The 17,563-nt window shown below is 42.0% G+C and overlaps 1 protein-coding gene across 1 annotated transcript in view; it reads left to right on the top strand.

The window, feature by feature from the left end:
* Nucleotides 1-8,878, top strand: part of LOC136642053 (myosin-1B-like) — a 33,672-nt gene extending 24,794 nt beyond the window's left edge. Inside the window, exons 28-40 of the mRNA XM_066618253.1 lie at nucleotides 517-643; nucleotides 1,547-1,665; nucleotides 3,016-3,212; nucleotides 3,747-3,930; nucleotides 4,032-4,197; nucleotides 4,641-4,765; nucleotides 4,969-5,277; nucleotides 5,371-5,574; nucleotides 6,394-6,519; nucleotides 6,614-6,784; nucleotides 6,874-6,978; nucleotides 7,074-7,169; nucleotides 8,600-8,878. Of these exons, the coding sequence (XP_066474350.1) occupies nucleotides 517-643; nucleotides 1,547-1,665; nucleotides 3,016-3,212; nucleotides 3,747-3,930; nucleotides 4,032-4,197; nucleotides 4,641-4,765; nucleotides 4,969-5,277; nucleotides 5,371-5,574; nucleotides 6,394-6,519; nucleotides 6,614-6,784; nucleotides 6,874-6,978; nucleotides 7,074-7,169; nucleotides 8,600-8,755 (2,085 nt within the window). The 3' untranslated portion in view covers nucleotides 8,756-8,878. The remainder of the gene's footprint in view (nucleotides 1-516; nucleotides 644-1,546; nucleotides 1,666-3,015; nucleotides 3,213-3,746; nucleotides 3,931-4,031; nucleotides 4,198-4,640; nucleotides 4,766-4,968; nucleotides 5,278-5,370; nucleotides 5,575-6,393; nucleotides 6,520-6,613; nucleotides 6,785-6,873; nucleotides 6,979-7,073; nucleotides 7,170-8,599) is intronic.
* Nucleotides 8,879-17,563: the final 8,685 nt, after the last annotated feature.

Here is a 17,563-nt window from a genome sequence, read left to right as displayed (position 1 = left end):
GCATACAATAAATCATGCTTCCATTGATATGCATGATTTAGTTACAAGTGCCAGATAGCTGTGATTGACTGTGGTTCCATGCTGTTTATATACATCACATAGTCTTGAATATATCTTTTCTGTTGTGTGATGTGTGGTGGTTCTAAAGAGTTCTTATAATTAATGTGATAATTTAGATAAGTGGTTTGTATACATTAGTTTTCTATTGCGTTTTTGGTGCTTTCTTCTCAGCTGCCGTTTTTCATTTGATGTGATATTGCCATGGAATGAATATTAGAAATATTAGAATATTAGAAACTGGCTGTTTCAACAGATATTTGTTCCACTTTTGAAACATAAAAATTGGATCAACAATTGGATGAAGCGAGATACTAAAACAAAGATATAAATGTGCTACTAGAGACCAAAAGTTCTTGAGATAGCATTTTATATTTATTTGATAGTAAATCTCGGTGAGTTCAAAATACTTCAGTTCCATATATTCTATTTTCTTCCTTTTGGACATTTCGCATCTAGGCAAATCTTGAAAAGATAAGCCGTACCTTGGAAGATCAGCTCAGTGAGGTTAAAGCAAAGGAGGAGGAGCACCAACGCACTATCAATGAGCTGAATGCTCAAAGAGCTCGTCTGCAGACAGAAGCAGGTAAGATAACAATTATTTAATACAGCACTATTGGGCATCTTAATTACCATCCTTAGAATGTCAACCAACCCAATGACTTTTGCACTACATGATTTGGGTCTCATCCTGTGCTCAGCCAACTGTTGCATTCCATGGGTTGGCTGGGGATCAGGCTGTGGTGGAGAGGTAAGTAAAGAAAAGCAACATTTATTTACCTACTCTGCTGCTTCCTAGCTCCCAATGGGCATATTGGACCTATGCCAGCTCTTTTGCTGGTATAAATCCAGTAGGTCCAAGGGGTGTATTGGGTCCAGGCAGGAGGCATAAGGACTTGGCAGCCACTGCTGCCACCCAGATCCTCCCGCTCCTGCCCTTGACCCACCTTTATCCCAGTCCAGCCCGCTCCTTGCAGTATTCCTCACCTCATTCTGCCCCCAGTCCCCCCTGCAAATGTACTGGCACATGGATGATCTGGAGTCCTCTGGTGCCCACATGCATCCTCCATGAGCTAAGCAGGGTCAGGCCTGGTTAGTACTTGGATGGGAGACCGCCTGGGAATACTGGGTGCTGTAGGCTTATACCATAGTCTTTCGAGACTGAAGGTTGCCAACCATTTAACTCTGTAGAGCTGCTGCCGTGTCTTTGGGATGTGGTGATGGATTCTGAGATACCTCATTGAATCCTGTCCATCTCTGTGATTCCACATGTAAATGGAAGCCATTCACTTTTTCCTAAAAACTTCGCAGTATGCATGTTAATTTGGTGTCCCAGTCCATTTCAATTAGGCTTAATTTCAAGGAAGTGTGCATGGGATTACAGTAGCAGATAATAAATAATTACTGGCAGCAATTTAGAAATATTTAGAAACAAAATATTGGAATAATAAAGTGTAATTTTAGTTTTTATCTGTTCTGTATTCATCAGGTGAATTCTCAAGGCAGGTAGAGGAAAAAGATGCATTGATTTCTCAGCTCACGAGAGGCAAGCAAGCCTTTGCTCAGCAAATTGAGGAACTGAAGAGGCATCTTGAGGAAGAGATTAAGGTGTGCAAGAACTGAAACCTTTTGTTACTGCGTATCTATTTTGTACAATTTGATGTCACCTGATTTGAAATTATGCTGCGGAGTCCTCAAGAGGGACTGGAGTTACAAGCCATTTATAGTTGCCCTAAAAACGCAGCACTTCTACTGTTCAGTTACTGACACTTTCTCTGTCTGGGTCTACATGCGTAATTTGATGAAATCTCTACCTTTGAGAGATCCTGGAGACGGTCAGGAAGATTATCTAGTCAAGATGGCCTCACTAATTTTCATTCTGTTAGGTTAAAGATGGCATGTGCACACACTCAACCCAAGGCACCTAGCCATGTACTACACTCTCCCCCACCTAGTGGTAGGTAAGGAGGTGGTGGCAAGGCAGAGGTATGGTGAAGTAGCTGGTGAATGTGCGGCACCCCCATGCTACTTCCATCAGTTTATCACCTGAAGCAGCCACCACACCACTTCTTACTAGTAAGCCTTGCATATTCTCTCCTGTCTTAGAGCCCAGTCCTGGGCTCAGTGTGCCGGCTCATTGCTGGCGCGCACTGTAGCAAATGTGCCATAAGGCATGTTTGCAGACCCTACCACTGGGCGAGGGCTGGTGGTAGCCCAGCCCTGGCTGGTACCAGGCTACCACCAGGTGGGCACCTGACCTCCGCCACTCGGCAATCGCATGGATCGCCGAGCAGTAGAGAGGTAAGCGGGGGCATGGGGGGAGGTGGGTAGGAGGCGTTCTGGGGAGGGAGGAGGCGAACGGAGGGTGGGTGGAGGGTGGGGAGGAGGTGTTACAGGGAGACGGGAGACAGGGAGACGTGCCGGGGGAGGGAGGCAGGACTGGTGGAGCAATGCTCCACCGGATCCAGAGCCTCCGTGTAGGACTTGCCGCCTTACACGGAGGCTTTTGATTCACCGCCCACTTTGGGTTGGCAGTGAATCGAGTAGCCCCATTGTGGGGCTATTGCGCTTACCCGGGGGAAGGGGACAAAAGTCCCTTTCTCCTGAGGTGCTGCTGGCAGCTGCCTTGGGTGCGCAGATTGGGGTGGCAACCATTTTCGGTGCCGCCGCAGCTGCATGCCCCAGACAGCTCAGGATTGGGCTCTTAGTACCCTAACCCTCTAGCCTTGAGTATTTTTTCTAACAACTGGTAATATCATTGCTCCCAGAATGTATAAATTGGAAATCACTCAAATATTTAATTAGGCTATTTGACTATATGTCTGGCAAATTGTTCTCTGGCTCAAGAAATGTTACCTCACAATATATTAGCTAGTCTTTGTTTTACTACAACAAAATAGTACAATTACTCCCTGGAAGTGAACATTGTTAAACAATGTGACTCTTCTCTTATTTCAGGCCAAGAACGCACTGGCCCACGGCTTGCAGTCTGCTCGCCATGACTGTGACCTGCTCCGGGAACAGTATGAAGAAGAGCAGGAAGCCAAGGCTGAGCTGCAACGGGCCATGTCCAAGGCGAACAGTGAAGTTGCTCAGTGGAGGACCAAATATGAAACAGATGCTATTCAACGTACAGAAGAGTTGGAGGAGGCCAAGTAAGTGCTACAAATGGTGAGACAGGCAAAGAAAGAAAGAGACTGGAAAATATAAATGTGAAAGCTTTAGTAAGGCAAAAGATGAAGTTTGTGGATATAGCAGGAAGGAAGCAATATGGCATTATGTTGATGGAACTGGAGAAAAACCTGTCTTTGATAGAACCATAGAGTTGGAGGGGACCTATAAGATCACCAAATTTAACCCCTAGCCAAAGCAGGCTGTCCACAACTACAGATGGCTATCCAGCCTCTGCTTAAAGACTGCAGTGATGGAGAGCCTACCACCTTGTGAGGCAGGCTGTTCCAACAGTTTGTAGCGTCATGAGGTCCTTCCTCACATTTGTGTGAGAGTCAAGGAATGGAGTAAATCACTAGCTGGTTTTGTGCTGGGCTTATGAGTGGTAGAGATGTATTAATCAATGGAAACATATGTTGGTGTTGGAGGAACTGTGTTCCCAGGATTCCCTACATGCCATCATACAATGTAGGTTCAATGGAGGATGCTCAATATAGACTGTGATTGCGTTCCTCCAGGAAGAAGCTCGCCCAGCGTCTGCAGGATGCTGAGGAACACGTAGAGGCTGTGAATTCCAAGTGTGCTTCCCTTGAGAAGACAAAGCAGAGGCTGCAGAATGAAGTGGAGGACCTGATGATTGATGTGGAAAGGTCCAATGCAGCCTGCGCAGCTCTAGATAAGAAGCAGAAGAACTTTGATAAGGTATTTCTGGATATCACCAGAAATTACATTGCACAAAATACTACACCAAGCCTTTTATCCATTCAGCTCATCGCTTAAATTTTCTTGGGGGTCTTTTGCAGGTTCTTGCAGATTGGAAACAAAAATATGAAGAAACACAGACTGAACTGGAGGCTTCTCAGAAGGAGTCTCGCTCACTCAGCACAGAGCTCTTTAAGATGAAGAATGCATATGAGGAATCCTTGGATCAGCTGGAAACTCTGAAACGCGAGAACAAGAACCTGCAGCGTAAGTCCATTATTTATTTTTCCTCAGAAAACGGAGGTCGGAGTTTCCTCAGAAAACTCAGTTTCCTCAGAACTGAGAGGATCACGGGTATAACTGAAGCAAGGACTCATGGTGATGGGATACTTGTACAGTACTTCCTCCCAAGGCTTGGTTAGAAACCCATGCAGTTCCCACTGAGTGTCTGTACGATTCTTCCCAAAATTCACCCTTTCATTATTATTAAAATAGTATAATTATTAAATATGACTTGTTATTTAGGAGTTTCCTAAATTACTAAGCAATGTGACAAAATATCAAAATAAAACAGTCCCATGCTGTCCCATACAGATGACCTGGGTGAGTGAAAGGTTAAAAAATAAATTGCACACAGTCCTATGTTATTGTCATCTATATAAACCTCATTTATCTTTTCTCTTTCCTCATCTTTTTATGAAAACCAATAGAGGAGATTTCTGACCTGACGGAACAGATTGCTGAGGGAGGAAAGGCTATCCATGAATTGGAGAAAGTGAAGAAGCAGATTGAGCAAGAAAAGTCTGAACTCCAGGCTTCTCTTGAGGAAGCTGAGGTAAACATGTCATTATTCAGAGAAAAGAGGAAGTTGCTAAAACAGTAATACTGTAAAATTATTCAAAAGGCAACATGAAGGAGCCAGAGCAAAAATGATGCTCCTGCACAGAATACTCAGTATTAAATATAACGTTTAGTGCAGTTTTTGAGGAAGTAGGCTCTAATTTTGGTCCACCATTAACAACAAATGGTTTTCTTAAGGCCTCACTTGAACATGAAGAAGGCAAGCTCCTCCGCATCCAACTGGAGCTGAACCAGGTGAAGTCTGAAATTGACAGAAGGATTGCAGAGAAGGATGAGGAAATTGATCAGCTGAAGAGGAATCACCTGAGAGTGGTGGAGTCCATGCAGAGCACACTGGATGCTGAAGTCAGAAGCAGAAATGATGCTCTGAGGCTGAAGAAGAAGATGGAGGGGGATCTGAATGAAATGGAGATCCAGCTGAGCCATGCCAATCGCCAAGCTGCTGAGGCTCTAAAGAACCTGAGGAACACACAAGGCATCCTCAAGGTACACATATATTTTTAGATTCAGAAAGCAGCTGCAATGACTGTGCAACAAATGCTGATTTTCCCACAGTAATACCTCAATGCCATTTGACAGGACACCCAAATACATTTGGATGATGCTCTGAGGAGCCAGGAAGATCTCAAGGAGCAGGTAGCCATGGTGGAGCGCAGAGCTAACCTGATGCAGGCTGAGATCGAGGAGCTCAGGGCCGCTCTGGAACAGACAGAGAGGGCCAGGAAAGTGGCTGAACAAGAGCTGCTGGATGCCAGTGAACGTGTGCAACTCCTCCACACACAGGTCAGTTTCTATCATGCTATAGTAGCACATGGGGAGTGGGATAAGCTAGGTAGGCAGAAGTAGATATTGTGGTTGACATGTAGAAAGGCAACTACTGTTCCTTTTCTTGAGCTGTTTCTTAAACAGTTTGGTTGGTTCCTATGTTCATGGAAGGAAAGACAGTGGTGTAAGCTTCCATACTTTGTTATTATAAAAATAATTATAGATATTAGACTTTCTAGACTTTTTAGTCATATCAGTGTATTGCAGCAGCAGCAACAAAAAGTCTCCTGGCACTCTGAAGATCATCATGTTTTTTACAGCAACTTTTATAAGCTTTAACAGAGCACCATCATATGCATGAAATGTTCTTGTCAGCTAGCAGTTATGTGTACATGGCCTCAGAGAAATGGCTATGAAGATCATAAACTTGGTGCTCAAGGCTCTGAAAAACCACTGCACTTATGCTGGATCCTAGCCCCATTCCCGGGCAGCCTGGGACAGTCCTGAGCTGCTCTAATTTGCACCACCATGTCAGGTGGTGCAGATCTAAGTAGTCCCATTGGGGCTGCTGCAGCTCTCTCTGTGGTAAGAGGAATTTTTTCCCCTTGCTTTGAGCCAAACCTCAGTCAACCCCAAACTTGCACAGGATACAGCGCGGGCCTTCCGGGCTGCCTGTTCCAGCGCGATTGTGCTGTAAGAGACATTTTCATTTAAATATTAACAGCCCATTTCTGATTTGGTTCAGTAGCATTTTCTTTTACACTCTGAAAAGAATTCAGATGGCATGTTTAGACTGTATTTCACAAATCTGCACAAAACCTTTCTTTCTCCATACAGAACACTAGTTTGATCAACACCAAGAAGAAGCTGGAAACAGACATTTCTCAAATTCAGAGTGAAGTGGAGGAGACCATTCAGGAAGCACGCAATGCAGAAGAGAAGGCCAAGAAGGCCATCACAGATGTGAGTTGAAGGACGATTCCCTTAAGACTGTAATCTTGTTTGCAGCCGATATGCCTGACTTCCTGAACTGGGTTTGTCTGTTTTTTATTAATAGGCAGCCATGATGGCAGAGGAACTTAAAAAGGAGCAGGACACCAGTGCCCACCTGGAGAGGATGAAGAAGAATCTGGAACAGACTGTGAAAGACCTGCAGCACCGTCTGGATGAGGCAGAGCAGCTGGCAATGAAGGGCGGCAAGAAGCAGATCCAGAAAATGGAGCACAGGGTATGTATACCTTGTAAACATTTTCATGTATTCTGATTCTAATACAAAGGTTGTCTGCAGGCATGCTATGCATTCATTTCTGATTCCAGATCCGTGAGTTGGAAGCTGAAGTTGAGAATGAGCAGAAGCGCAGTGCCGATGCCATCAAGGGTGTGCGCAAATATGAGAGGCGAGTGAAGGAGCTCACCTACCAGGTGAGGACAGAGGCTTCCCTTTCTGTCCATTTTTATAAATTTAAATATTCTTTTTGAAAATCAAATGTACTCACACTGTTTTCTACTCTGTTCAGTCTGAGGAAGATCGGAAGAATATTCTCAGGCTGCAGGATCTGGTTGACAAGTTGCAGATGAAAGTGAAAGCATACAAGAGACAATGTGAAGAATCCGTAAGTATAATTCAAAAGTCGGTGGGACGTGAAGGTGAATTTGCAGTAAAGATCAAATATTTTATTTATATCTGTAGCTGCAAAAAAATTGTTTCACATATGGAACAATGAATTGGGTTGTAGAAAAAAAATAGCTTTCTTATGCTGCATGTATAGTAAAATTCTCAATGGATTATAACCACAGTAATATGAAACCTAATTTTCATACTGATCAGATGGAAGAACTTCTTAAGTCAGATTGGTTGTAAGGAAAGATCTTTTAAAAGTACATTATCTGATTTTTTTCACTTAGAGTCTATTAATACATTTAAGCATGATTTCTAGAAATGTTGTTCCTGATCAATATATAGTTGGGTGCTACACCTGCACAGCCCCATATAGTGGCTGGAGACATGCACCCCTATATGCAGGATCATTCAAATGGACATGTATATCTCCATCCACACCATGTAGCATGAATGGGGATTGTATTAGATGCCAGTTTGTGGCAGAGTACACCTCACAACATAGATATGCATTCATATCCGGTATGTACATGTAATTCCTGATCCAGTAGAGGAGTTCATGGTGGAAACTTCTGGATTGGGGCAACTGCCCTCTGGGCAATTTCTTCCAAGGCTGGCTATCGATCTGCTGAAGGCTGGCTTTGGATTTTTGGGGGCACAGCATTTAAAGCCAGATTACTGTGGGTAAAAGAGTGCTGCATCTGCCAGTTCTAAAATGCTTCTCATTGCAGTGCTGTATACATGTTATACATATATATGAAAAGACATGAAAGAAGGCATGATCTGAGGGCTTCTGTACAGTTACAGTATTATATTATTATTTATTTATTTATTAGATTTATATTCTGCCTTTCTCCCCAAAGGGCACCCAAGGCAGCTATTATATAACTATTTATACAGATATTTTCATGTTAAAAATGTACATTTTTCATGGCACACCATGGTAATTTAAGTTAGAATGCATGAAATGGCTGCTGTGAAAAGCTCTTATGGAAGAAATCTGTAACAGTTCCATTTTCAGCTGTTTTCTTTTCTCAAGTCAATATATCTGGGAGGCAAAGTAGTCACCAGATTTAGCCAACACTCTTTGAATTTGCATTCAGGGCCAATTCTAAGTTTTGTGACTTGGGCTCCAAGAATAGACTCTTTGGAATGATTAGCTGTTTATTGCAATTTTCTGTTTGCAACAAACAAACAAACAAACAAACAAAAATAAATAAATAAATAAACATAAAATTTGAAATGATTTTGTGCAAGGAATGTTATATACTCAGTAATGGAAAAACTGAAATTTGGTGCTTAATGTTTAGATACGAAGAAAGAAGTGGCATGTCTAAAAAAAGCCCCATTCACGCTATTTAACTATAAGCCCTCCTAAAAGTCATTTTGCCTCCTTGGATTTCATAACTTTTTCTTCATTTTCAGGAGGAACAATCCAACCTCAACCTTTCCAAGTTCCGCAAGATTCAGCACGAGCTGGAAGAGGCTGAGGAACGGGCTGATGTGGCAGAGTCCCAGGTCAACAAACTCAGGGTGAGGAGCAGGGAGGTCCACAAGAAGGTGATTGTGAGCGAAGAGTAAGCTCTCCCAGAAGCTGTAAAGCGACTGAAGAGATGCACAAAATGTGAAGCTCTTCATCACGTCTTGTAATTAGTGTTTATTTTGTCCTCTGTTCCTAGAAAATAAAGTTTGGTAGATTCCTTTGCAAACTAAAAACAAAGTGTCATTTGTGTTTTACTTAGCTGTCCAATATTTCCTGCACTCCCCTTCAAGAAAAACACAAGACAAGGTACTTTGGTACATTAATAGGGTCATAATGTGTTCCAAATAATACATACAGCCAATTCAGATACTGGCAATGAGTCCTAACTCCAGGCACTCATAGCCTCCTTTAATGTCTTGAAGGAGACAGCCAGTTGTTTAGTCCCCCACCTTTTCAGCAATTCGTCCCTGACTCCAAGATGTAGATGGTCTGTTGACAATCCTGGCTTCCCAACATCATCCCCCATCCATGGAAATGGAGTTGAGCAAGCTCAGTTGTCCTGTCTACTCCAAGCCTGGTAGCCTTTGAGGTTGGCTTTGCAATCCCAGCTGAAGGTCCCCATCCTGCATCCCCAATCCAGGTAGCCTCTGGGCCTCTTTGACCACTTGCTTTTCTGCGGGTACACACCAGTCCCTGTTCCTAAAACCTTGTCCTGTACTATTTCTGCCAGTTGTGACTGACCCAGCTAAACAGTTTGGAGTAAGAAAAAAACACACAAAAGGCCAATCATGTGAGAGTAAACAGTCCTACTCAGTCCCCCAAAGCAGGAAGCTAACCTCCGACTGTTATCACATGGGTGGGAAGGTCCAACTTTGCACTGAAAGCCCCACTTCTGGGGAGGAGCTCTTCTCTTCCCAATAGCCAAGGAAGAAAGGAGGGGGGAGAGATTTGACTTCACAGATCCAAAATATAAACCTAACTGATAATGTGACAGCATTAGGAATTGAAGGTGTGAGTTAATAGAAAAATGAGAAGGGGGGGAGGAAAGGGGTGCCATTTGGTGCTCTGGTTCAGGCAGCAAAATGTTATGGAAAAATCTGAAGGCCCATGAAGACTAAGTACCCCACCTGTTAATGACCAAAACAGTAATGGTGTGTGGTCCCAACCCCCAAACTTTGCCCCCACCCTTTGATGTCAAGCAGTCCTACACATACAAACAATATAGTTTCTCCCACTGCTTCAGGCAACTCCTCCAAACTGGTTGGATCCTCCATGCCCAGCCAGAAGAAGAGGTAGTGGTGGCAGCAATGGTGATGGGATGGTTGCATGCCCCTCCCTGGCCAGGAAAAGAAGCAGCAGGATCAGGATGGCCAAGTCCCCTATCTGGTTGAAGGAGATGGCTGCAGCTGTGTGCGCGTGTGTGTGTGGCCAGATCCCTCCTGTCCAGCCAAAAGAAGAGGGGGTGGCAGCAGGATAGTGACAACAACCCTCATGGCAATGGGATGGCAGCAACAGCATCCTTCAGCTCTCAAGAACAATGTTTAGCACAGAGCTCACAGCCCACCCAATGTTTCCTCTTACCAGCTGCCTCCCAGGTCTTCACACTGTGGCCCTGTTTTCAAGAACTGTAGCGAACTGAGCCAGAAGATGGAAGTCAGGAGGCCCACTTCCCAAAATGAAAACATTTTCCTTTCCGGTGCCTCTCCTGACTTTCTTCTTTTGGGTGGCTTTGTTGGTCTATTTGGAAACAGGGCAGCAGGGCAAAGTTGATGAAGGTTAATGCAGAGTGCCATCTGCATTCATCCACCACACAAGGCAGCTCACTTCACCTCCCTTCATGGCTGGACCAGCCCTGCTAATTAGTCTGGTTAGAAGAATCTTTTTCTCATTTGTCCTTTGAGCACCAAGATAATTTGACTTCACAGATCAGCTCTAAAATATAAACCCAGCTGGTAATGCAACAACATTTATTCAGTTCTACTATTTTGGAGGAATGGTGGTATAAAAATGTGAAAATTTTTTAAAAATAATGTTAATTGAACCTTACGCCCAAGAAAATGTGTATAAGACTATAGCCTAAGACCTGTGATATTTTAATGTTTTCAGCACACAGAATTTATTGAAAACTATTCAAGATAAAATGAACGGAAATATTTAAGAAAATAGAAAAATAGGTACCAGAATGAATTATAGAAAGAAAAGAGAAAGCAAAGTCAGACTAGTTAAACTGCAATCTATGTAACATTGAGGGCATTCACTAAAGCTAAGGCACAGCTTGGGTTATGATACAGAAGTGAACATGTCATTAGTCAAACAGGATTCAGTCCTTTCAGATAAAACGAAAGCAATTCTGCCTTCTGTCAGAAATCACGATGGACGTATCTGGTCATAGACAATTCAATAAAAACCAGGTTGAAGGTATACTCTGGAGACTGAAGGAGACTCAGGGAGATCGAAGGACATGGTAACATTTTATTTATTTGTTTATTTCAACATTTAAACCCAACCATTTCTCAGCTAACAAGATTTAACAAAAGATGAAGTACAGTTGTTCTGGGACAACAGTTTTTTGTTGTTTTTTTAATTCAACACATAAATAGGATGCTTAGAATTCATTATATTTGAATCCTTGAAGCAGATTTGGTCATGGGATAAAAACTATCAATGGCATGCCTAGAATTGGCAGCCTCCAGAAGGAAGTGATAATTCGTTCTTTGTTGTAATCTTTTACACCATATTCGAGTCAAGGAAATCATGGTTGTCCTTTTGCTATCTAACAAACCATACAACTAGTTTCCACAACTCTTATAATCAAAAGAAAGAAATGCCATGCCTTTCATGCCTTTCAAACATTTGGAAGAAACTTGGCACTATTTTTCCTATATGTGTTCTATATGATCCTTCACATTTCCCTTCAAGGTTTGACTAACTGCAGTTAGTCTGTACCATATCATTTATAAAAAAACAAAACACCAACTTTTTTCCCCCATTGCAACCTCCCTCAGTCTCATATCAGCTTAAAATGAATAAGGACTCTTATGACTTCCCTCAGACTACTTTGCAATAGAGGGACACATGTTATAGTTTTCCATTGTACAAGGGGGACAACAGCAAAGGAATTGTGGAATGAGTAGAGCACCCAAACCCCGGCCCTGGGGCCACTTGTGGCCCTCGAGAACTCCCAATCCGGCCCACAGGGAGTCCCCAGTCTCCAATGAGCTTCTGGCCCTCCAGAGACTTGCTGGAACCCGTGCTGGCCTGACACAACTGCTCTCAGCATGAGGGCAACTGTTCAACCTCTCGTGTGAGCTGTGGGACGAGGGCTCCCTCCACTACTTGCTGTTTCACATGTGTGATACAGCAGCTGCAGCAAAGGAAAGGCTGGCCTTGCTTTGTGCAAGGCCTTTTATAGGCCTTGAGCTACTGCAAGACCTTCATTCATTCGTATATCTTCCATCTCTAATACATTCATTTATGCAAATTTATTCAAATTTGAAATGTAAATTAATTCTATTTTTTCCAGCCCTTTTTCCAGAAGACAGTGTCAGAGAGATGATGTGACTCTCCTGTGAAAAAGTTTGGACACTCCTAGAGTAGAATAACATTTTGAACTATAAGAAACCAAGAGCTGTAGTGGGTCAGAGAACTGAGGAAGGAGACAGAGCAGAAGCTTTGTAAACATTGACCAATACCAATTCAATGCAACACAAACCAAGTTTTTTTTTTCAAGCTCTGTGGTCTGCATGTCTTGGGGGCACAATTGGACAACAGTGGAAGGTGGCTACCTTCAGCCATGCAACACTAACTTCAGCTGAATAATTCAATAGGACATGCAGACGTTTTCCTCAATAAACTAATATCACTATTACAGAAGCCCCTGTAGCTTCAGGGCCTTGGGGACATTGTTAGGGGATCCTGGGGAGTACTATTAGAACAACGTATAGAAGAATGCAACGAGATGTGCATGCTTCAGAAAAGCACTGAAAGTGCAATAGAGTTTCAAAACAATGGTCTGCATTTAAAAACTTTCTTCAGATAAATCCAGAAGTGCTTGATGGGTGCCCATCCACAATCACATCCCCAATTACACATGTCCTGTTGCAGCAGGACTGGCAACACATATGGGGTTTTCTTTCCACTTTCAAGGACATAGCCTGAAACTCTCTGAAACTGCACCAAAATGATTTTTCTAGATGGAACATTAAAAAATGAACATGCACACATGAAGCAACAACAGCTTGTCTGAATACATCTGTAGCCCACAGATATCAGGCAATAAAAAGCTGCTGGGGGGAAATCATTGCTGGGCAAAGAATGAACAGTAGAAAGTCATAATGTGGGTAGTGTGTGTGGGTAGTATGTGTGTCTAGAGATAAGGTGATTTCACAATGGTTGAGAATGTGATTTATGAGATGGGAGTTCCTGGTTCAAACCGGCTCAGTCATGAACTCACCGGGTAGCATCAGCTAAAGACAGTCTCTTGATTTTGCATTTCCTAGTGCTTTGACCATTTCAGAACAGCAAAGTTCTTAGACATGCAAACAACAGAAACATCCTTTGGGGTGACTGCATGTGGATGAACAGTGTGGAAAAAGCGAGCACCAGCAACATCTGTTTAGTTTCGGATGCCAAACTGCAGCAACAAGAGATGGCTATTCATATCATTCTCTTGCAACTGAAACTTGAAACTTAAAGGAGGGGTTGAAATATAATCAAGATTGCCATTTCAAAACTGAAGTCATTTTCTGCAACGTAACTGCTTTCTCAGTTTCGTCTCAGCACAAGGTAATGAACGATTTCCAGTCCCAAGCACCAGAAGCTGTACTACTAAACAATAAAAATGTTCCTTTGTTCTTAGGCCCAAACAGGCAGAGATCTTGAGAAGGTCACTGGAATAATGCAGACTTGCACCAGCTGAGTTTCTGATTCTTAGCTTTTAAATTTTTAGAATGCTAAGAGCGTCTGCAAGATCTGTTTGTGCCAAGCATGAAATTTGACCTCCCAATGTCTCCCTAAGACCTCATCCCTCACATTCAGTGCCCAGAAGTAGTCACTTGGGAAGATGAGGAATTGTCAGCCCTCTGATCTACTACTACTGTGATATGCATCTGAGCCCTAAACTAAAGAAGAAAAGATTTATCGTTAAGGCACTTATTACTGCAGAAATTAGAAAGGGAGGAACAAGAAACACAAACACATACGACTTCCTTTAGGCAGTAGGGAGTGCGAAAGCAACCTTGGACATCCACAGTGTTACAAGGGAAGTTGAGTATATCTTTCCTCCAGAGTAATATCATATATTCATCAACCTGCCTTCTCTAAATTTGAAACACTCCATCTGCCACCATGGCTCAAGCTTTGGGGCTGGAGAAGTCAATACATGAGCCCCATTCTCCTGCCAAAAGCCACAGTTCTATCTCTCCTTTCATTAGTCATTCACCTTTTCATACATTGTTCTTTCCAAGGTCTCTCATACTACAGACTTCCAAAATGAGACATGCAGCCAGGCATGACTTTTCTTCTGTCTCAAGATATCCTGTGAGCTGGTGGTCAGGGATTCACCCCACTATTCCTACTCTCCCGCAAATTTGATTCATACATAACGCTTCCGAGTTGTTGCTGGTTCCATGCATTTCAGTCACTCTCGTATGACAACCAAGATAAAAAGATCATGAGGTTGAATCCCATGACAGTGCTGTATCACACTGTGGGCAGGCAACAGTGGTCTAGGCATTTACCATAACATCTCCTTGCAGACGTTAGTGCTGCTGAATGTATACAAGGCTTGAAAACAGTGAACACACAACAATAGTGCCTATGCATTAAATCAGATGATCAATCTACGTTGCACTATGGTCCACTCATAAATGGGCTGTGCCCTATAGCTGCAATGAATTTATTTAAAAAAAGAAACAAAAAACTTTCAAATTTTTCCTCTACAAACATTGACACTGAATATTTTTCAAATATTTGATGTATGTATCTGATATACTGGCATATTTGATATCAATAGTTTTATATTTGATGATTACGTAATGCTTATTTGCAAATGCAAATTTGTATTTGACAGCATTCCATAGATGACATGCAATAGTATTTAGCATCCCATAGTATTTGACAGATGTTAGATGTAATATTTAGTACCTGAATGTTAGTCCTTCACTTGAGATTAATTGTATTAGTCTTATCCTAGTTTGTTAATTTTGTAAATTGATCAGTGGCCTATGATTGTTGCAATGGCTGCAATCCTAACCACAAATTCCTGAGAGTAAGCTCCACTGAACAAAACAGGACTTACTTCTGAGTAGACTTGGTTAGGATTTCACCCTTTATTTGATAGTTGACATGCAACGGTATTCATATTTCACAGTAGCTGATCGTGGACATTCAGTGATATTTAACCTCTTTATTAGTATGTAGTAGTATCTGACAGCACCTGAAGACGACATGCAGCAGTATTTATTTGGTAGTGTTTTACAGCTCATAGCTTATGAAACAGCAGATCTGATGCTTGCCCAAACAAGTATCAATCAAATGTGCCATCTAAAATATTCAACTTTCAAACATTTGATGTCAGGTTTCATAAAAATGCAAATGTGAATTTTGAATGTTTGTAGTCACAACTTGAAAGGTTAGACTGGAAAGTCTCACTCCCAAACTTTATGAATATTCATTTTAGCTTTACTGTGCACTCACCAGCCTTCTCCTCAACGTGAGGTACATTCACATTCCCGTTTAAACCATCTTTACTGGAATCACCCTATCATAATAAGCACAGGGATCTCCCTTGATGGATTGCTATTGTACCTGTAACAGAATCATTTGCATATTTCTCTCTTTTTCCTCTCTACCATAATCTTAACAGTGGGAAGGGAAATTCTCCACCCACTTTGGTTTAAAAATATGATCTTTGTAGTCTTCCAGTATCCTTCTCCTGGGTCTTCTGGTATTTTTTAAAAAATCCCTTTCACATGCTTGTATAGGACCTTAGCACTCATTATCTCGCTCCTAGAGTCATGACACTATAATCTCACAGTCATGTCTAAACCTTCATTTCCCACTCAGACCTACATGAGTTGTTGCTCCTAAGAAATCCACAAATTTCCTATAAATTGAACTGACCATATTCCACTCCTTCCTCACTTTCCTGAGGCTCTCATCTCTAGCTTGCACCTGCACCTAATCCTGGTATATACATTTTCAATTCAGCTCTGCAGTGCTCTTTTCATCCATTCTGAGGCTCCTAGAGAACAGGATTCTTTCTAATCGCTCTGTTTCCACTCAATCTTAGGATCCCCCCGACCGAATATAAAGGCTGGCACCCACTCTTCTCCCTTCTTGTCAAATTATTTATAGAATGATTCACAGAGCCGATAGGTCTAATTATATCTATTAGTGTCAATATGAATGGGAACTCTGCTAGGAGTCAAGATTGCCAAAAGGGTTTTGACCTAAGAAAGAAGAGGAGGCTGCTGTGTATGCAAATCACTCCCTATATAAGTAGCCCTGGGACCGGCCTCTCACGTCCTTGCAACGACAGCTTAGAGGTAAGAGTGCGAAGAGATTGAGTTTAAGAGGAGTGGGATCACACTCTGAATTCTTGACATCCCAGTACATTCCTGCCGCCTTTGACACTTTTGTTCAGGGACTGCCTGTATCAACAAGGATTTAAAATCTGCCTTCATCCATTCCTACTCTATAATTTATAACTGGAGCTTTGGTAAAGCAGTAAAGAAACGATTTGTCATTTTTATTTTGCAGTCTTGGCCAGCTCAATCCTGCATTACTATCCAATTCGTACTACAGAAGGTAAGAATTTATTAATTCCCTGGGCACAGCCAGATACACTTCAGAGAGGGATCTGCATGCCGCTCCATGGGCAAATTACTTCCTCTAAACATGGTTTAGGGACCATGTTTAACTATCATAGTATGTGCTGAAGCTGCATTCCATTGAGTAGAGTGAAGTTACTGATACACTTACCAGCCCTTCTAATAGAATGCCTGCACTGACACAAATCCATGGGTCATAACCCATAGGATGCTTCATGGTACACAACCCCAGTCTATATCATGCCAAGCCCCGTGGTAGCTGGTAGGTGAAGCCATGATGGGGATATAAAGGACACAGGCTGTATGCTGCTATACATTGTTTTGTTATGGGTTCTTTTGTGCAGGAAGCACATAATTCCTACTGAAATCTATGTAATTTCTCTTTGAAGGGGGGAGCATGACAAATAGTGTAGAATTGCCCTAAGAAGCATGTGAAGAAGGCCTCATAAAACATAGCAATTCCAACATTCATATTCCTACAGAGCAGATGGAAGTAGCTCAATTTGGATGAATTTACTGAGGATGGAATCTAATGCTATTTCCACACAATCAGTTTAGAACCTGTGCAAAGAAAGTAACCTGAAACTAAAATGAAAATGGAATGTGTTTTTTAAATAATATATGCACTTATGTATAATGTTATGTTTGTATGTATTTGTGTGTACATTTATGTGTGCACAATAGATCTGTGTATTGCTTAGGTCTCTATTCTCGGTATGGTATCTGTTCACAGACCTTATTTACCAAATATTCATGCCAAATAAAGGTTGAACGAACGAACGAATGATAATGAAACAAAAAGATGGAACTAGAAATACAGGATAATTAGGGCATTGTATTCTATTTTTAATCAAAATATCAATTTTTAAATTTTATTCTCTTTCAAACTAAATAAAAAAGAAAAAGATGACAGTAGGCTCACTCAAAGTGTTTACACTCACTGGAGTTAACCCACCCTGATCTCTTTCCCTCTGCTGAACACAAAACATAAGAAGAACAATTATCTTCTCAGTGCCGTGGCCCTCAGAGTCTTAAATATTCCTTCTGCTTCTGCTGTTTCAACCATTTTAAAAA

This window comes from Tiliqua scincoides, chromosome 2 (assembly GCF_035046505.1).
Source record: "Tiliqua scincoides isolate rTilSci1 chromosome 2, rTilSci1.hap2, whole genome shotgun sequence".
Classification (NCBI taxonomy): domain Eukaryota; kingdom Metazoa; phylum Chordata; class Lepidosauria; order Squamata; family Scincidae; genus Tiliqua; species Tiliqua scincoides.
Note: the sequence above shows the minus strand (reverse complement) of the source record. Positions and strands in the feature narration are given on the sequence as shown.